The 19,419-nt window shown below is 45.4% G+C and overlaps 1 protein-coding gene across 3 annotated transcripts in view; it reads left to right on the top strand.

Annotated features, from left to right (window-relative positions):
• Positions 1-19,419, top strand: part of MAP3K7CL (MAP3K7 C-terminal like) — a 149,314-nt gene that overhangs the window by 61,428 nt on the left and 68,467 nt on the right. For 2 of the 3 annotated variants that reach the window (XM_060234358.1, XM_060234357.1), the window contains exon 5: positions 2,321-2,543. In XM_060234358.1, the coding sequence (XP_060090341.1) occupies positions 2,321-2,501 (181 nt within the window). In that variant the 3' untranslated portion in view covers positions 2,502-2,543. Of the gene's footprint in view, positions 1-2,320; positions 2,544-19,419 lie in introns of those variants that run through there. The other variant, XM_060234359.1, reaches the window with a different exon arrangement.

The raw sequence follows: 19,419 nt of genomic DNA, 5'->3' as shown, positions 1-19,419 counted from the left end.
TTGCATTTTATAGGCAAATCATAGAGGCAATGTCTGAGTAAACTAGACTGCTGGTTACATGGTAGAGGCCAAAGTCAAAGAATGACTGCAGCTGAGACATATGAGGGTGCATATATTTTATACTCCTTGTATAATCTCCCTTACTATTCTCCTGGAAACCTGATAACTGCATGTCTATATGTGTGAGAACAGTGGCCATGTTTCTGGGTAGGGGAATTTAAAATGCTGGTGCTTTGTGACAGACAGTCACTAGTTTCCACCTCCATGCATCACAGCAAATCCCTGCCTACAGGGGGCATAAAGATTCTCAGTGTCATCAGTCAATAGGGACTGTGGAGAAATTGTTATTACTTCAGATAGGATGTGGGGAAGCAACAAAGAAACAGGGAGAACTCCCAGGCAGGACTGGATCTACATGTTTTTTGAGGGGGAGCAAAATTAAAAAATGATGCCCCCCTTTTGGGCCATTCTATACTATGGTCCCATAGAATACAATGGACTCCATACACAATTTGGCCCCCCTGTAAGCCAAAATGCCCTCAAAACGAGGATGGGGAATTGTCAGGTGGGCACCTGCCTTAAACAGGATTCCACGTCCAGAAATTAATGCTTAAAATATTAGGGACTCTAATTAAGTAAAACAATTAAAATTTATTCCAGAAAATATAGGCTTTCATACAAGATAAAATACTCATAAAATCATACATACAGTCCTAAGAAAAATAGAGATATAGAGACAACACATGGGTAGACAAAAAGGGTGATAATTACCAATCGTAGTCTTCAAGGAAGGCTCCAATGGTGACGAAAGAGGACGGGGGAAATGGGACCCTCAACTGGCCAAGAATCGGGGATGGATCTAGACAGCGGAGATAGGGTACTGCTAGATTCACACCTGAGTGGAGTTGGGTCAGTGGTTAAATAGACTACCTTAGACCCTCAGGGGATGGGAGGTACAGGGGAGGAAAAAGGGGAGGCTCTACAGTGACTATAAGGGCTGGACTTCTGCAGTAGCCAATAGCAAGTTAATTGGTGGCACCTAATTGGGTCCCAATAACTGACCAATGAACAAGCTTGGGCCCGGGTTACCTGATTGGCTGTACAGGTAACCATGGGTCAAGGGGGAGGCTCCAGAATGACAGTTGGGGAGAAGAATGGGAGAAATTACTGGGTGGAGGGGTGCTTAAGATTATTAAACTTATCTAAAAAGGTGACAATAGATGGCCAAATTACTACCTAGGGAACACCCGGTTTGCACAAAGGAACTTGGCTCTGGCTGAAGATGGTCTTCCTCTTCTTCAGTGTTCTTCTTGCCACCAGTCTTTGTCCTGGGTTCTGTTGGACAAATGCTTGGGTGATTTGGCAGCGTACACGCCTGGATAAGCTTGATGGCTCCATGGGTGGGTAACATCTGTTGTGTACGTGTGCTTCCTGCTGTGCTGAAATAAAGTCTTGGCATTGCTAGAAGATAGCTGGTATTAGCCTCCCAAAGTGGATTCTATGGTCAAGGCTGAAAACCGCATAGCCTGGATAGCTCCTAACAGCGCACTTTCTTCAGCTCCAAGATAGAGATGGTATTCACCCGAAGCGACTGCAAACCATCCGTTCTCCTTGCTGGCACTCTTCCAGGGACATGAAGTGCTGCTTTAGCGTTGTGGCTGTTAGTACTCATAAGTCCTTTCCAGTCTGGTAGGCAAACCCACGTCCTTCTGGCAGATGTGTGAGAGCTCTGTCTCCAGGCACTCTGGCAACCAGACGGGTGACTACGATATTCTGGAAATTAGGGGCATTTCCTTACACACACACCCTGTCGGCGCCCGGGGCAAGCACCGCCCTCTGCCCTCCCCCATCTGGCCCTGCTCCCAGGAGAATAAGGCTTCATGATGTGAAGAAAAAGGTCTCGGATACTGATGGCTCAGAGGCCTATCTAGAAGCAGAAATAGAGCAAGAATTCTCTTTTATCTTTGGGAAACAGTGTATTACTTATTTGTGAGGGGACTGAGAGCAGTGTTCCAAGAAATAAGCTAAGATTATGCCAAGGTTCTGAGATTCTTTAGTTTACTGAGAAACTCTAAGACATACCCTTCTCTCTCACACATACAGGAACACCATGTCATTGCTGTGCTATGTGTGAAATGTAACTTTTCTAGAGCAGAGCTTCTGCTCTCCTTACATAAATGGATGATAGCTTGTTACATTACTTAACATCCCCCAAACCACTAAGCATAAGCCCTTCTGAAGAAGAATAATGAACTTATTTTTTGTGTTTGCATTTGGCACTTCTTTGGAATTTCACACACAATTTTTCTTTCATTACCAGAAGGGAGCTGATTGCTAGGTTGGATCAAGCTGAGGAAGAGAGCATGGATGCTGCTCAGCTAGCAAAGGAGTATTCAGACCTTACAGAAGAGAACCGGACACTGAAGTTGGCCCAGACACAATGTGTTGAACAGCTGGAGAAGCTTAGAATACAGTATCAGAAGAGACAGGGATCTTCATAACTTTGAATGGATGTTTGGAGCAATTAAAATCTAGGGTCTTTTTAGCATTGGGCAAGTCTTTTCCCCTCAAAGGTTTCTGTAATGTGTTGGGACACTTCACTTGCAGAATATGCAAATGTCTAAATTTGATTTAATGCTTGCCAGCTTAATATAATGGATATTTTATCTGTTATATCAGGGGTGGCCAATGGTAGCTCTCCAGATGTTTTTTGCCTACAACTCCCATCAGCCCCAGCCATTGGCCATGCTGGCTGGGGCTGATAGGAGTTGTAGGCAAAAAACATCTGGAGAGCTACCATTGGCCACCCCTGCGTTATATAATAGATACATTATTTCAAGTAAAATAATTAGGAGCTTATCTATTCCTGTTATTTGTTCTAATGGATTAGATTTCTTTTACAAAGTTTTTTTTTCCAGTTTAAGAAGGTTCATACACACACATTAGAAATGAATCGTCTCTATGATGGAAAGCGGACCACACTAAGTTATGTAGCAGGAGTACTGTACTTGGAACACTGGATTATTGCCCTGTTCTTTTCTAAATCTGAACTGAATATGATAGAAAATCTAGACCCTTTATCTGCCAATATATGCTACAGGATAACCATACACTGACTAATATACATTGGCAATGAAGATTTGCACAACTATAATACTGTAAGAAAATGGGAAAAGGCAAACATTTCCTTGTATCAGCTAATCCCACACCAATCTTAAATTTACTCTTGGAAGTAAACCCCATTGATTTTAATGGTGCTAGTGTTGAAAATGAGCTTGTTGAGAATCTGGTCCTAAATACCAGTCCTAAAGACGATGAACCCCTACTGATATTAATAGGACTTGCATGGTGCTATTAGTGTACTCAGATGTCTACTGAAATCTTTTTGTGCATGGAGGCACCCTCAGTTTTGAGTCAGTGTATGCTAATTTTTACCTGTGCTTCCATGTATTCAGTCAATGGTGTGATTGCTAGTATTATGCACTGACTAATTTTTAACATGCAATTTCATCTGGGGCTTTCAGTATGGTCAATTTTCAAAAGTGGTGAATCTGTGCTGACTTTATTAAAGAAGCTGCATACATGACTGTATGGATAAAGATCACCACACTCTGATATGATTAAAAACACAGCTGCCACATACAAACAGTATTGTGAGAAACAGTTCACACTGTCAAGAAAATACATGTAAGATGTTGATTTTATTATTACTTATTTAGGACACTTTTATGCCATCTCTTCAGAGTCTTGCAGGAGACTGCTTGCAAGTAGAAAGACCATTAACTGGTTAAATCATCTTCAATTATTCATCTGTCTATGAACACAAAACAAACAATTAAAACAAGAGAGAAACGTAAAAACAACAATATTAACAAAACAGTCCTTTGACCAGAAGCAACCATAAAACAGTGGAAAAGATAGAACCACTTAGTTAAAGGCTGGATAAGAAGAAATGTTTTAAGAAGAAGATAAGAAGAAATGTTTTAGGTGGCACCTAAAAGACAGTATGGTAGACTCCAGGTGAGGACATTCTAAAGGTGAGAAGCCCTGACTCTAGTTGCCACCAGCCTGTCTCTAGTTGCCACTAGAGACCAGGGCTTGGGGGAGCAGGACTATATCCCTCCCTCAATATTCAGTGCAATCTTAAGCACATTTGTATCTTATAATTTCAATGAATTTAGAAGGGTTTAACTTTATATAGGATTGCATTGTTACATAATGCTAAAATGTGAAGTGCAATTTGATGCTTCATTGGGGATGGATGGTGAGGTATCTCTGAGTAGAGTGCATGGACATATTTGAGTTCTACAGTGCAATCCTAAATAGTTATTCCAGTCTAAACCCATTAATTTCAGTCATGTTAGCCTGGTTTAGCTTTGCCTAGGATTGCTATGTAAATTGTCAAAAGCAGTGTTCATATTTGTTGTGGTTATTTTTACCTTAAATTATAAATCTACAGACATGCCATTTTTCATTTCTTTTTGTTTTCATATATATTATTGAAGGCGCTTCTGTCTTGCCTATTTTTTTAGTTTTCCCATTGTGTTCCTTTCTTTTATACCATACTAGTTTGATACCCATGCTTCATTATGGTATGTAAGTACTGTTTGCGAATTTCTTTGCTGCATCTCTAAGTTGCTTCCTCCTTGTAGCATTGGTGTATCTTACACAACGTCTGCCAGGAGTTTTCTTGAGGGCAGTAAGAGGTGATAGCTGTGAGAAGGGGGGGATTGGCCTGAGGGAGTGGTGGTATGGTGTATACTTTGGTATGTTCATGTGAAAGGTTCACTTCCAAACGGGCCCTCGAAAAGTTGTCCACTATTCAGAGCTGGTTTGGTGTAGTGGTTAAGTGTGCGGACTCTTATCTGGGAGAACCGGGTTTGATTCCCCACTCCTCCACTTGCACATGCTAGCATGGCCTTGGGTCAGCCATAGCTCTGGCAGAGGTTGTCCTTGAAAGGGCAACTGCTGTGAGAGCCCTCTCCAGCCCCACCCACCTCACAGGGTGACTGTTGTGGGGGAGGAAGGTAAAGGAGATTGTGAGCCGCTCTGAGACTCTTTGGAGTGGAGGGCGGGATATAAATCCAATATCTTCATCTTCACTGTTCCCCACTGATCATTTAAAAGCTCAGTTTCCATACTGGCTTTTATGTAAAATGCCTAGTGCATTTTTAGAGGAAGACTGAGAGGTGCATTTTCCTCAGGACACATTCAATGACTCCCAATAGGAAATGCATACTGTTTAGAATGTTACGGGTGAGGATCCATCAGGCCACATATGAAAATAACCTCTGTGTTCCAACCATTTCAAGTTTCTAGGTCAAAATGTTTTGGCTGGAGCTTTAATTATAGGTCAGGAAACTTGATAGATGATAGATAGACAGACAGACAAACAATGCTATTTAGTCCAGTTATAGATGCAAAAAACAGATGTCAATATTAATTTTATTATTAATTTCATTATTTTAGTTGGAAAAATAATGATCAAAACCTCTTACCACACACTGAGAAATCAAAAAATAAACTAACTTTTTAACTGAATGAAGGTAGATACAAAATTCAACAATACCCTTACCAGAGTGATATGCGCTACATCTCAAGCGATTTTGAAATATCACTGTGTGTTACTCCATCCCTGCCCTCCCTAAATAATGCCTTGAATTTATGGCTATTCAGACAATTTTGAGCACACTTGCTTTTCAGTGAAGTCTATCTATATCAATGGGGCTTATTTCCAAGCAAATATAGTTAGTATCAGGATGTTAACATTACTTATTATCTTCCTGGCAAACAACAAATGGGAAAAAGTAATGGTAAATTATTAACTTAAATAACTCACAGTGAACAATATTGGTTACTCCATTTTTGTACTCAAGTTGGAATGAATTTGTAACAGATATTGATACTGATTAATGTGTTTAAGTTTATACTGTAAAATATAGCACTATCCTGATTAATTCCTAGGTAAAAAAACTGGGGAAAGTAAGACTTTAAGAATAAATAATCCGCAATGATTTCTCCTTTTCTTTGACTGATAACTGTTTCCCTAAATCAGCAGAAAACTATTTGTTATATTTCATACATATTTTTTTCATTAAAACATAATTTGAAAAAGGGTTTGTTCCTGAATTTCCTTCACCTGCCTATAATGTTGCTCTTTTGTTGATAGGTTCTAACTCTGAGTTAAATTAATATTACTAGTAGGGTTGCAAGGTGTGACTTAGGAAATATCTGGGGATTTTGGGGGTGGAATCAGGAGACTTTGAGGGTTGAGCCAGGAGCAAGGTTTTGCCAAGCATAATTTAACTCCAATGGTGTTCTGACCATCACTTTTAAAGGGACTACACTCCTTTTAAATGCTTTCCCTTAATTATTGGAAACAATGGAGGATGGGGGGACCTTCTTTGGGGGCAAATAGAATTAGATCCCTTGGTCCAATCTTTTTGAAACTTGGTGTGTGTGGGAGGGCGGGTTGAGGAGAGGCACCAGATGCTATGCTGAAAATTTGGTGCCTCTACCTCAGAAAACCAACCCCTCCCCTGAGCCCCAGATACTCATGGATCAATTCTCCATTATACCTTATGAGAATGGTCTCCATTGGGTATAATGGCTCAGCGGACATTCAATCCCTCCCCCTCTGCTTTCTGATAATCCTGGAATGGGGGGAGGGCCTCCAAACGAGGGGATACCCTGCCCCCAACTGGGTATTCAAAGTGCTAAACTTAGGGGTCCCAAATCCCCCGGTAGGCCTGGAGACCCCCGATTTGGAGCCTCCTCCTCCCGCTGGCCATAAAAGGGAAAGCGGGGGGGGGAGGGGGAGAACGGCAGCCCTTCCCACCCAGCCCCGATCGCAGCAGCCAGAGCTCTTCCGTTTTCTCAGGCTGCTTCCCGCCCCCAGTCAGCTGGCCGGTGAAGGGAGGGGAGCCCAGTCACGCCCCCAAAGGACCATGTGCCTTTGCACCTCCGGAGGTGAGTGAGTTCTGTCTCCTGCATCAGATTTCCCAGAAAGGAGGGGGGCGGGGGGGGGAGGGGGGTGGAGAGGGAAACGTCTTCTCATAGGGTATAATGGGGAATTGATCTGGAGGTTTCGGGGGCTCTGGGGGAGCTGTTTTTTGAGGTAGAGGCACCAAATTTTCCATATAGTATCTAGTGCCTCTCCCCAAAGTATCCCCCAAATTTCAAAACGATTGGACCAGGGGGTCCAATTCTATGAGCCCCAAAAGAAGGTGCCCTTATCCTTCATTATTTCCTATGGAAGGAAGACATTTAAAAAGGTGTGCTGTCCCTTTAAATGTGATGGCCAGAACTCTCTTGGAGTTCAGTTATGCTTGTCACACTCTTGTTCCTGGCTCCGCCCCAATGTCTCCTGGCTCCACCCCCAAAGTCTCCTGGCTCCACCCCCAAAGTCCCCAGATATTTCTTGAATTGGACTTGGCAACCCTAGCTAAACTACAAGGAGCAGGTTATGCAGGAAAGTGCAACACAATGCCAATAGGTATCATAACCCTAAATAACAAAAAGTACTATGTGAACTCTATAAAATTATATAATGATTTTGCAAATATATGCAAAAGCATCTCACAAGACGTGTTCCAATATTCCAATACAATATAGTCCACAATAAAGTGCAGAAACCTTCACTGCTTCCTGCTTCTATAAATGCACAAGGAATGCTGAGTAAAGGAATAAAAAATCCCACAGTAAATTCAGAAAGTTCATTCAAAGGTTTGTTATCTTAAAGCACTTCAAAGAATAATTACCGGTATGCCCCAAGTTTACACAAAAATCTGAAACCTAAAACAAAGATACAATGGAAGGAGGTGGTTAAAAACCTCAAAATAGAAGAAGCAGCACTTGCACCTATATGAAACAAATGTTCTTAGTGGTAATTGCTAGGTAACGAAGGCCTTCAAACCTTGATTTCTGTCAGGAAATGCAGGGGGAGGGGTTAAAGCTTTTGTATGGCTGCTCTGGTCTCTACGAGAGGGCTCTCCCAGCAGCAACCCTGGGGTGACTTGACCAAAACTGTATGACTAACTAAGACCTGCTACTGTTCAACAGCAGTCACCCCACAAAAGCCAGCATGGCATACATGATAGTTTCAGAATAGGATCTGAGAGACCCAGGTTTGAATTCCCACTCTGCTTTGGAAGCTCTGTGGGTGAATTCAGGGCAGACACATGTCCTCAACCTAACCTACCCCACAAGGTAGTTGTGTAGATAAAATGGAGGAAAAGAGAATTATGTAAGCTGTTTTGGGTTCCCATTGTGAAGAATGGATATAAATAAATAATGTTGCCAAGCAACTGGCCTGGGAAAAGGCAGGAGATGGGAATTTACCAAGGTGGTGCGATTGTCATATAAACAACAAATTAACAGTTATGAGCAATACAAATGAATTGAAAAAATGATCCAAACAATATCATTATATATCCAAGATAAAAATTTGTCAGTTAACATATTTGAAATCATAAGTACAATACAAGATTATGAATGACATCACTTCTGGATTGTGCCAGATGTTGCATCATTTCATGAGGATGATGATCACAATCTCCCTATTTCACCAGCCGGTTTATTCCTGCCAGCCAGCTGAGCAGTGGAGGGCAATGGCAGCTGGAAACCTTTTGTTTAAGCAGCCATACGGTAAGCCTACAAATGAAGTAAACAAATACAAGTATAACCAAAGATTAAGGGGTGGTGGTGGTAAAAAGTAGGTTGGTTAATGGGTGGGAAGGAGAGAAAGAAGTGGAAGAAAGTGAGAATTTGGAGCTTGCCTGGAAGAGTGAAAGAGAAAATAAGGGTACAGGTGAAAGTGAGGTGAACCCTGGATGTCCTTGAGAGTTCTGTACAGTGCAACTCCACTCACTGGCCTGTCAGGAGTTAGCCAGGGTTCAGCAATAATGAGGACTCCTCAAGAGAAGAGGAGCCCTGTGCAACCAGCCTTGAGTTAATGAAAGCTGACCAGCAGGAAAATGAGCTTCAGACTTGTCAGGATTCACAGCCAACAGCTAGTACAGAGCCACCAATACTCTCCAGCCCTGATTCAGCCAGTGAACCCCAGCTGGCCACTCACAGCCCATCAGTATCACCTACACCCTTAGAGCACCACAGATGAAGGCTGAGAACAAAGCTACAGACCAGACAGAGCAAAGTGTTTGACTCCTAGCTGCTTGCTGATGACACAGATGCAGGATTACCTCTGAGTAACAAATTGCAAGTATGACTCTCTGGTGTGGGGCTATAAAACCAGTGCAAGACAGGCTGTTAGGCCTGGACGCAACACATACAATAGACACTAAGCCACTGACTTGGCCTTGCCTGACTTCTGGACCTCTGATCTTGAACTGAATGGCTCTGCTTTGCCTGACTTCTGGACCCCTGACTTTGGATTGAACAATTCTGTTTTGCCTAACTTCTGGCACCTGATACTCAATAATAATAATAATAATAATAATAATAATAATAAATTTTATTTGTACCCCGCCCTCCCCTGCCGAAGCAGGCTCAGGGCGGCTAACAATACGGTGACCAATGGTGCACCAACAATAAAACAGTTACATTAGAAACATTAAATTAACATAAACTAACCTTAAAAGCCTGAATTAAAACAATTAACTAAAACATTTTATGACGCTATCCTTGACACTCTTCTAGTTGATGCTGATGGCGGATTTTCAGTTATTCATAAGCTAATTTAAAAAGGGTGGTCTTGCAGGCCCTGCGGTCTCAAAGCCTGCAAGCCAGTAAATGGACACTGCTGCACAACTGGGCCATCATTTTCCCATGTAGAAACTGCAAGGGAGAGGAAAGGAGAGAAAACTGAAGACAGGGGAGCAGATAAAGGTAAGTTGGCTGTTGAGTGAGAAACAGAGAAATAAGCAGGAAAAGGGAAGAGGCTATGGGTCTTTCTGGGAAGGAAACAAGACTTGTCAATTCCCTTCACCACCACGGCAAGGGACTCCTCTCTTTCACGTAACGTGGTGACATCATTCAGAGGTGACATCATCGCGTCGGGCACTATGGTACCATAGAGTTTTACTGCAAATCTTAGAGCATCCCTGACATGACATGCCCAGCACGATGACATCACTTCCGGGTGACATTATCGCACAGGGCACATTGTGTGACTACAAGGCACTTTGAGGGCAGGGATCCCCCCAGCAGCCTGCTCCAAATTGGGGGATCCTCTACCCCCGGTGGCAGCTTGGCAGCCCTAGCAGGAAAATAGGAAATAGTTGGTGAAGATTTAATGAGATGCCACCCACACGTCCTTGCAGATCTCCTGCTTGTAATATACTAATAGTGTCATTACTTATTTGTATTAGGAAGTTTGAAAGGCTTTGTAGTCTGAATCCAATTATACTTCCCAAGATGCTCATAAAACAGGGGAACGAAAGAGAGGAAAAAGAAAGGCAGGGACCATAAAAGACATCAAGAAAATAAACTTCGTATTTACCTGGCCTATTTTGTCCTCTTTAATGCAACAGGAGGAATTCAAAATTTCCTTTGTAATATTGGGGTTCTGATTAAAATCAAATTTGAGGTTGTGAAAAATCATTCCTCTGAAGCACTAAGAAACCTATGACTAGGAGAAGTTTTTAAGTAGAGTGGCTTATAAATGCAGTGAGCTCATACCAGCCATGAGATGTGCAGCTGAACAAACAAAATGACTATTTCAGTTTGATCATAAGCATTTGGAATATTTCATCTATTGACACACATTCCTGTTTTAAGAGTATTCATTAATATGCATTTAAAGCAAGACACACAGCCATTAATGTCTAAACTGCTGCCAAATTGGTCTGCAGGGCTGTCATCCCAGAAGGAAGCCTCTTCTAAAGATGATGCACAAGAAAGCCCGCAAACGGTTTTCTGCAGACAAGCAGACTAAGGACATAGATTTCTGGAACCATGTCCTGTGGTCCGATGATACCAAGATAAACTTATTTGGTTCAGATGGCATCAAGCATGTGTGGCGGCAACCAGGTGAGGAATACAAAGACAAGAGTGTCTTGCCTACAGTCAAGAATGGTGGTGGGAATGTCAGGGTCTGGGGCTGCATGAGTGCTGCTGGCACTGGGGAGCTACACTGAGGGAACCATGAATGTCAACGTGTACTGTAACATACTGAAGCAGAGCATGATCCCCTCCCTTCAGAGACTGGGCCACAGGGCAGTATTCCAACACGATAACGACCCCAAACACACCTCCAAAATGACCACTGCCTTGCTAAAGAAGCTGAGGGTAAAGGTGATGAGCTGGCCAAGCATTTCTCCAGACCTAAACCCTATTGAGCATCTGTGGGGCATCCTGAAATGGAAGGTGGAGGTGCGCAAGGTCTCTAACATCCACCAGCTACGTGACATCGTCATGGAGAAGTGGAAGAGGACTCCAGTGGCAACCTGTGAAGCTCTGGTGAACTCTATGCCCAAGAGGGTTAAGGCAGTGCTGGAAAATTATGGGGGCCACACAAAATATTGATACTTTGGGCCCCATTTGGACATTATCACTTAGGGGTGTACTCACTTTTGTTGACAACAGTTTAGACATTAATGGCTGTGTGTTGTGTAATTTTGAGGGGACGGCACATTTACACTGTTATACAAGCTGTAGACTTACTACTTTACATTGTAGCCAAGTGTCATTTCTTCAGTGTTGTCACATAAAAAGATATACTTAAATATTTACAAAATGTGAGGTGGTGCACTCACTTTTGTGACATACTGTATTTTTAAATGTATTCAAATTACATTTTTAAAAAAAACAAAAACAAAACATTTTATGTCATCTTTCCACCTGTTCAGGATCCCCAAGTTGGCAAACATAAAAACATGAACATAGTTTAACAACCTAAAACAACATTTAAAATTATAAAACAATTCAATAAAAGCAAGAGAGGAGGTGCAATAGCTGTTATTGAAGGTATGCTGAATGAAACAAGAAAGTCTTCATTTGGTGGCAGAAGACTCTGATAAAGGGAAATAGACTAATCTTCCTGGGGACAGAATTCCAAGGTTTTGGTGCTAGGGTTGCTAGCCTCTAGGTGGGTCCTGGAGATCTCCCACTTCTACAACTGATCTCCAGTTAGGGTGGCCATAATGTCTGAAGGTCAGCCAGGGACACCTTTCGAGCCCGTCCCTGTGGCATCGGTCCCATCGTTGTGGGGCCCAGGGGGCCGGCTCAGCGGCACGCTGAAGCAGCCTGTCGGTCACTTCCGGGTTCCTGTCCTGCATCTCGACCTGTGTTATTAGTGACAGGCTGCTTCGGCGTGCCGCTGCGCCGGCCCCCTGGGTCCCACAACGATGGGACCGATGCCACAGGGACGGGCTCGAAACACTCTATAACCCCTCAAAAGAACAGCAGTCTAGCTCGCTTCCCCCGAGCCCTGCTGCCATAAGCCTCAAGGGGGCTCATTTTGCGGCATCTCCCGGCGGGAGGGTGGCACCCGCATGGGACACATATCAAATGAAAGAGGGGGCGCAGGGCTATCAGAAACAGCCGGCGGAGGGAGTCGGGAGACCACCCCACTGGGGGATCCACACCCTGAAAGTGATGAAGGTGGCGCAGATAGAGCCAACAGAGCCAACAGGACAAAATAAATAGGCTGCATTATGCAGCACAGTTGAGAAAGTGCCTTATCCCATATACTGATGAAGTAAATACAGGATCTGAGAACAAAATTGCACCAGAAGACACAAACACAAAGCTCCCTTACACTGAATCAGTGCTTGGGTCCACGAAAGTCAGTATTGTCTAGTCCAGTCACAAACACAAAGCTCCCTTACACTGAATCAGTGCTTGGGTCCACCAAAGTCAGTATTGTCTAGTCCAGTCACAAACACAAAGCTCCCTTACACTGAATCAGTGCTTGGGTCCACCAAAGTCAGTATTGTCTACTCCAGGGGTGGCCAGAGGGAGGGAGAGAGGGAGGGAGAGAGGGAGGGAGGGAGGGAGGGAGGGAGGGAGGGAGGGAGGGAGGGAAGGAAGGAAGGAAGGAAGGAAGGAAGGAAGGAAGGAAGGAAGGAAGGAAGGAAGGAAGGAAGGAAGGAAGGAAGGAAGGAAGGAAGGAAGGAAGGAGGGAGGGAGGGAGGGAAGGAAGAAAGGAAGGAAGGGAGGAGGGAGGGAGGGAAGGAAGGAAGGAAGGAAGGAAGGAAGGAAGGAAGGAAGGAAGGAGGGAGGGAGGGAGGGAAGAAAGGAGGGAAGGAAGGGAGGAGGGAGGGAGGGAAGGAGGGAAGGAAGAAAGGAAGGAAGAAAGGAAGGAGGGAGGGAAGGAGGGAGGGAGGGAAGGAGGGAGGGAAGGAGGGAAGGAAGAAAGGAAGGAGGGAGGGAGGGAAGGAAGGAGGGAAGGAAGGGAGGGAAGGAGGGAAGGAAGGAAGGAAGGAGGGAGGGAGGGAGAGAAGGAAGGAGGGAGGAAGGAAGAAAGGAAGGAAGGAGGGAGGAAGGGAGGGAGGAGAAAGGAGGGAGGGAGGGAAGGAAGGGAGGAGGGAGGGAGGGAAGGAAGGGAGGAGGGAGGGAGGGAAGGAAGGGAGGAGAGAGGAAGGAGGGAGGGAAGGAAGGGAGGAGGGAGGGAAGGAAGGAAGTAAGGAAGGAAGGAAGGAAGGCCGCCCTGCCAGCTGCCCCCCCCCCGCTTTCGGCCCCTTCCCTCCCTGCTTACCTTCATCCAGGGCGGGTGGCGACCTCTCATCCGGGCGGCTGGTGCTGCTGGCGGCGGCTGCGGAGGCTGGGGAGGGCCTCCGCTGGTCTCTGGAGGGCCTCCAGGGACCAGCGCCGGCCTCTCCGCGGCCTCCGCTGGTCGGCGCTGGTCGCTAGAGGCCCTCCAGAGTCTCTGGAGGGCCACCAGGGACCAGCGCCGGCCTCTCCGTGGCCTCTCCACGGCCTCCGCTGGTCGGCGCTGATTGCTGGAGGCCCTCCAGAGTCTCTGGAGGGCCTCCAGGGACCAGCGCTGGCCTCTCCGCAGCCTCCGCTGGTCGCTGGAGGCCGCGGAGAGGCCTCCGCCACCGCCGCCGGGCCCCGTGCGCGGGCGGGGAAGGCGCCGAGGGAGGGAGGGAGGGAGGGAGCGTCCCTGTGCGTGCGCAGGGGCCCTGCGCACGCGCAGGGATGCTCCCTCCCTCCCTCGGTGCCTTCCCCGCCGGCGCCCACGGCCCACCGCCTCCAGGGCTGGCTAAACCGGGACCTCTAATGGTCCCGGTATAGCCAGCCCGGGAGGCAGGAATAGGGGGCCAGAACCGGGACATTCCCGGGTGCCCGGGACGGTCTGGCCACCCTATCTCCAGCTGGCAGAGATGAGCTCCCCTGGAAAAAATAGCTGCTTTGAATGATGAACTCTATGGCATTGTACCCTGCTGAGGCCGCTCCCCTGCCCAAGCCCCACTCTCTCCTGGATCCACCCCCAAATTTTCCAAGTATTTTCCAACACAGACCTACCAACCATATTTAGCCATAACTAAGAACATCCTATCTTGGGTCACCACCTCAGATGGCAGGAGCAACCAAAGCAGAACCTCCAAAGTTGACCAAAGTGAAAGTAGGTTCATATGGGAGAAGATAGTCTTTTAAGATTTTTAAAAGGATTATTTAAAAGCATGATATGACTGTTTAAATGGATATTTGTTATGAAGAGGGACCCTTGAATAATGAATGAATACCCCTATAATAATAAATGAAAATATGCTCTTGCCTTTAAAAGCAAAAAGGATGTCTGATGCAAAGTTTAACTGTTAGAAGCCACACTGCCCAAATGGGTGTGGCTAGAAGGTTGTAAAAAGTAGATAAAAGAGGCCCCTCTGAGAAGCTTTTGCTAAGCTGATAATGAAGAGGGACAGAGGAGTGGAAAATTACAGGAAGGTGGGGGCATGTGGAGTAGATAAGCTTGAGGGCTTGGCTGCTTGTTTTGGGGTTGAATAAAAATGGTCTGTTGGAGAAGAACTTTAACTTAGTCATTTTGGGGCTTATGCCGACTAAGTTCTGCTTTGATGTTCGAGTAAAATCGTTTCATACCAAGCAATGTGTGGGGCTCCGTTATTTACCTGCTACAGTTACACAAATACACTCTCACATTGCTTTACAGTAAGCTACATGAAGGGAGGTGGCAACCTCGCTGCTAATTCTCCCCCAAGTAGAATTCAAATAGCCAGTTTCCCTTTTTCTAGCCTCCTGGGATGGAATCACTGAGGGACTACATTGCTTTATAGTCCTGACTCTCACCTAAGTAACAGTAGTCTATTTTTCAGAGAGGAGGAGGGAGAAGGTAGAAAAAAAGGAGTAGAGGAAGGGCACCCTAGGCAAGACCAACTTCTGACGCCCCCCCCACACACTGATGTCAGCAAGTCACATGGGAGGGCATACAGTTTGGTGCTTCCAGAAGGCCGGCACCCTAAACAATTGCCTAGTTTGCCCAGTGGCAAGGCCAGCCCTGAGAAGAGGAGAGGTCTGGAGGAAAACCTGCAGGAGAGAGAGAGAGGTCTCTGACAGATCCAAGGACACCAGTGGGGCTGTTGTGAAAGCTGAAGCAGAGGATTTGGACTCCTGCTGTCAGACTGAAGCTCCAAGTAGAGACTCACATAACTGACTGTGCCAGGGAACAGTTCCAGGAAGAAGGACCTGGAATCTGGGAGGGCATTGACACAGTTTAGCTGGCAACTTACCTTTAGAACCCAGTTATAAATATGTGAAGGGCTGGGAAAAAATGGAAAAGTTTGGGGGCAACCTGTTTTTTGTTTCCCAAGGCCTCCCCCCCCCCCCCCAATTTCCTTGACAGAAAAAGTGGAAATTTGACGGGAGGGGGGATTGAAATGAATTCCTGTGAAATATTCCCTCTTTAGGATCAGTAAAACCCTTTTAAAGACCAAGTGGGCATGCTGTAGAATAGATATATACAGCTTTTAAAACTAAGATGCATTTTCTGCATTTCTGTACCTAGAAGGATACCGTATCTTCATGAGGAGAGCATCCAGGGGTTTCATTGCTTCTCAATAACTATATGCCTTTTGAGCTGATGTGGTTGACCTTTTAACTTCTCTTTTTAACCACTGTGACAAAGACTGGGCAAAAGGTTATTCCCCTACTTTGCAGGAAAGAGAAAAAAGATAAGAAGGAGATGGAACAGAGGCCGATTCTGCATTGATGTTTAAGCCAGATTTTCTGTGGACTGAAGCTGGCTTATATAAATCCGGAGTATCCTCGAACAATCCACACTGTCTGGGTGTGATGAACACGAGGGCTGTATTGATTAACTTTATCCACAAGGTGGCGGCATTGCTCTCATTGCTTTTGGACCACAGATCCTTATGGATCCACGTGATTTCTGCTTTATTGGTTGCAGCCACCATGCTGTGTCATGATTCCAAAGATGCAGAAAGGCTTAGGGAAGTCGTACACCCTTGTTCTACATGCTGTACTCTTGGCTCACCAGGTCATGCAAAGCCAGTATGTTGTAGTGGTTGGAATATTACATTAGGATCCAGTAAACCTAGGTTCAAATCCTGACTGCCATGGAAGCTTGCTGTGTGACCTCAGGACAGTCATGCACTCTCTGCCTAACCCACTTTGCAGGGTTTCTGTGAGCATAAAAGTGGAGGACAGGAGAATGATGTCAGCCCCTGTAAAGTACTGGGGTCGATGCAGTAAGAGACCAGAGTCGGAGAGTGATTTCAGCAAGCTTTACTTCAGGAACACCAACACAGACTGAGCTCTATTCAAACCTCCCGCTCCTTTATACAATTCTTGCCCCCTTCTGATTGGACCTTAACTATGTACATGGATTGGCTATTTACAGAGGCCTAAGGGCCTATCAGGGTACAGTATGAGCCTAGATGTTGATTGGCTACTTATGTTTCAATCCTTCCCCTGATTGGGCACGCTTAGGCCTTCTCTGGAACCCTGGTGTGGAGTACAAGCTTGGCTTGTTCAGCTTCCCTCCAAAAAGTAACAGTTCCCTCCAAAAGTAACAGTTCTCCATTTGAACCTAGGACACAACAGCCCCTTTGCTTTCATTGGGGAGAAAAGTGATACATACACGAAGCCAGCAAACAAAGGTAGTTTTGGAGACTAATGGAATGAGATGCAAAAGGAGAACCCATCCTCGAGTCCTCCCATATACACGTGGAATGTGGGGTGTGGCTGGGCCTTTTCCCTCATCAAATATGACTGAGGACAGAAGTGTTGCCATACATATGTGATATGTGTCTTGATGGGACACCTTGAGAATGAAACAGGGTCAGTGGCAAAGGGTTGACTTTTTTCCATACATCACTTATCTGCTTAGAATTAAAACTTATTGAGTCTTCTTTTAATTACAATAAAAACATAGTGATTTTGCATAATCTGTGATTTTCCCATGAGAGAGCAGGCTGTGCACTCCGCCTTCTATGCTTGAGGGCAAAAGAGCTTCATAGGCCGGTTTCTGAAATGAGACTAGGAATTTCAAGGCCTGCTCTGTTGTGTGATATTCTGATGAATCCATCTCTCTCCCATTAGCTGAACCAGGATTGGATGATGTTACCGAATGACCATACTTTTCCTTACAGATATTCAGACTGGAGTACAGCTACCTATTCTTTGATTTGGTGCTTTTAGTGTACAGAAATGACAGCTGCTCTTGCGTGAGCTCTCTGGATGTAAGTGGGGCAGAATATAAGGATCATGCTACAGTTTTACATAAAAGCAGTTTTGTGGACTGCTGGCCTATTTATAGTTCTGGGTTTTATTTTCGAAGTCTCAAACAACTGCAGGATTTTTTTCCTGAACCTAGTTGCATATTCATTATAGCATGGGGGAGACTTATCTTTGCAGCACTATGTATGAAACTAATCTAGGGGGCTTCGTGGACCACACACTGAACATGAGTCAGCTGTGTGATGTGGCGGCCCAAAAGGCAAACACAATTTTGGGCTGTATCACCAAAAACCAAGTGTCCACATCATGTTCAGTGATTGTGTCATTTTACTCTGCTGTGGTTAGGACCCTCCTAGACTGCTGCGTTTAGTTTGGGGCACCACAGGTTAATAAGGAAACATGCCCAGAGGAGGGCAATGGAGATGATGAGGGATATGGAGACCAAGTCCTATGAGGAAAGGTTGAAGGAGCTGGGGATGTTTAGCCTGGAGAGGAGACGGCTGAGAGGTGATATGATCACCATCCTCAATACTAGAAGGGCTGTCATATAGCGGATGGTGTGGAATTGTTTTTTGTGGCCCCAGAAGGTGGGATCAGAACCAATGGGTTGATATTAAATGAAAAGAGTTTCCGGCTCAACATTAGGAAGAACTTCCTGACCGTTAGAGCGGTTCCTCAGTGGAACAGGCTTCCTCGGGAGGTGGTGGGATCTCCTTCCCTGGAGGTTTTTAAACAGAGGCTAAATGGGCATCTGACAGCAATGAAGATCCTGTGAATTTTGGGGGAGGTGTTTGTGAGTTTCCTGCATTGTGCAGGGAGTTGGACTAGATGACCCTGGAGGTCCCTTCCAACTCTATGATTCTATACAATTCTATGATTTTAGTGTAGAACAGGGGTGGCAAACGGTAGCTCTCCAGAAGTTTTTTGCCTACAACTCCCATCAGCCCCAGCCATGCTGGCTGGGGCTGAAGGGAGTTGAAGGCAAAAAACATCTGGAGAGCTACCGTTGGCCAGCCCTGGTGTAGAATGTCAGTTTGGGGACACCGCTAAACCAGGAATAAAGGTCTACTGTGAAATTGTTTTCCAAGACTCCTATCTTCTCATAAGAGGAACCATGAGGATCCGTGCCTCAAAAACATGTTTTGGATCCATGGTGCTGCCACGAAGCCATGGATCCGTTATATCTGTGATGCAAGCTCTTTCCATGGACGCAACATGAGATTGGATGGTGAGCTTGGGATGATCCAATGCAGATATCATGAGGATCCATGAGGATATGTGCTTCAAAGCCATGTTTTCGCTCCATGATGTTGCCACGATGCCCAGGATCCATGATTTCTGGGGTGTAAAAGAGGAACCATGAGGATCCGTGGTCCAAAAGCAAGTTTTTGATCCCTGGCGCTGCCACAAAGCCGTGGATCCACGATTTCTGTGGTGGAAACTCTACCCATGGACATGATAAGTGACTGGATGGAGGGCTTGGGGGGATCCGAAGCAGAAATCACGTGGATCCATGAGGATCCGTGGTCCAAAAGCTAGTTTTTGATCCCTGGCGCTGCCACAAAGCTGTGGATCCACGATTTCTGTGGTGCAAACTCTGCCCATGGACGTAATAAGTGACTGGATGGAGGGCTTGGGGGGATCCGAAGCAGAAATCATGTGGATCCATGAGGATCCGTGGTCCAAAAGCAAGTTTTTGATCCCTGGCGTTGCCATGAAGCCATGGATCCACGATTTCTGTGGTGCAAATTCTGCCCATGGACATAATAAGTGACTGGATGGAGGGCTTGGGGGGATCTGAAG

Source organism: Heteronotia binoei, chromosome 3 (assembly GCF_032191835.1).
Source record: "Heteronotia binoei isolate CCM8104 ecotype False Entrance Well chromosome 3, APGP_CSIRO_Hbin_v1, whole genome shotgun sequence".
Classification (NCBI taxonomy): Eukaryota; Metazoa; Chordata; class Lepidosauria; order Squamata; family Gekkonidae; genus Heteronotia; species Heteronotia binoei.
Note: the sequence above shows the minus strand (reverse complement) of the source record. Positions and strands in the feature narration are given on the sequence as shown.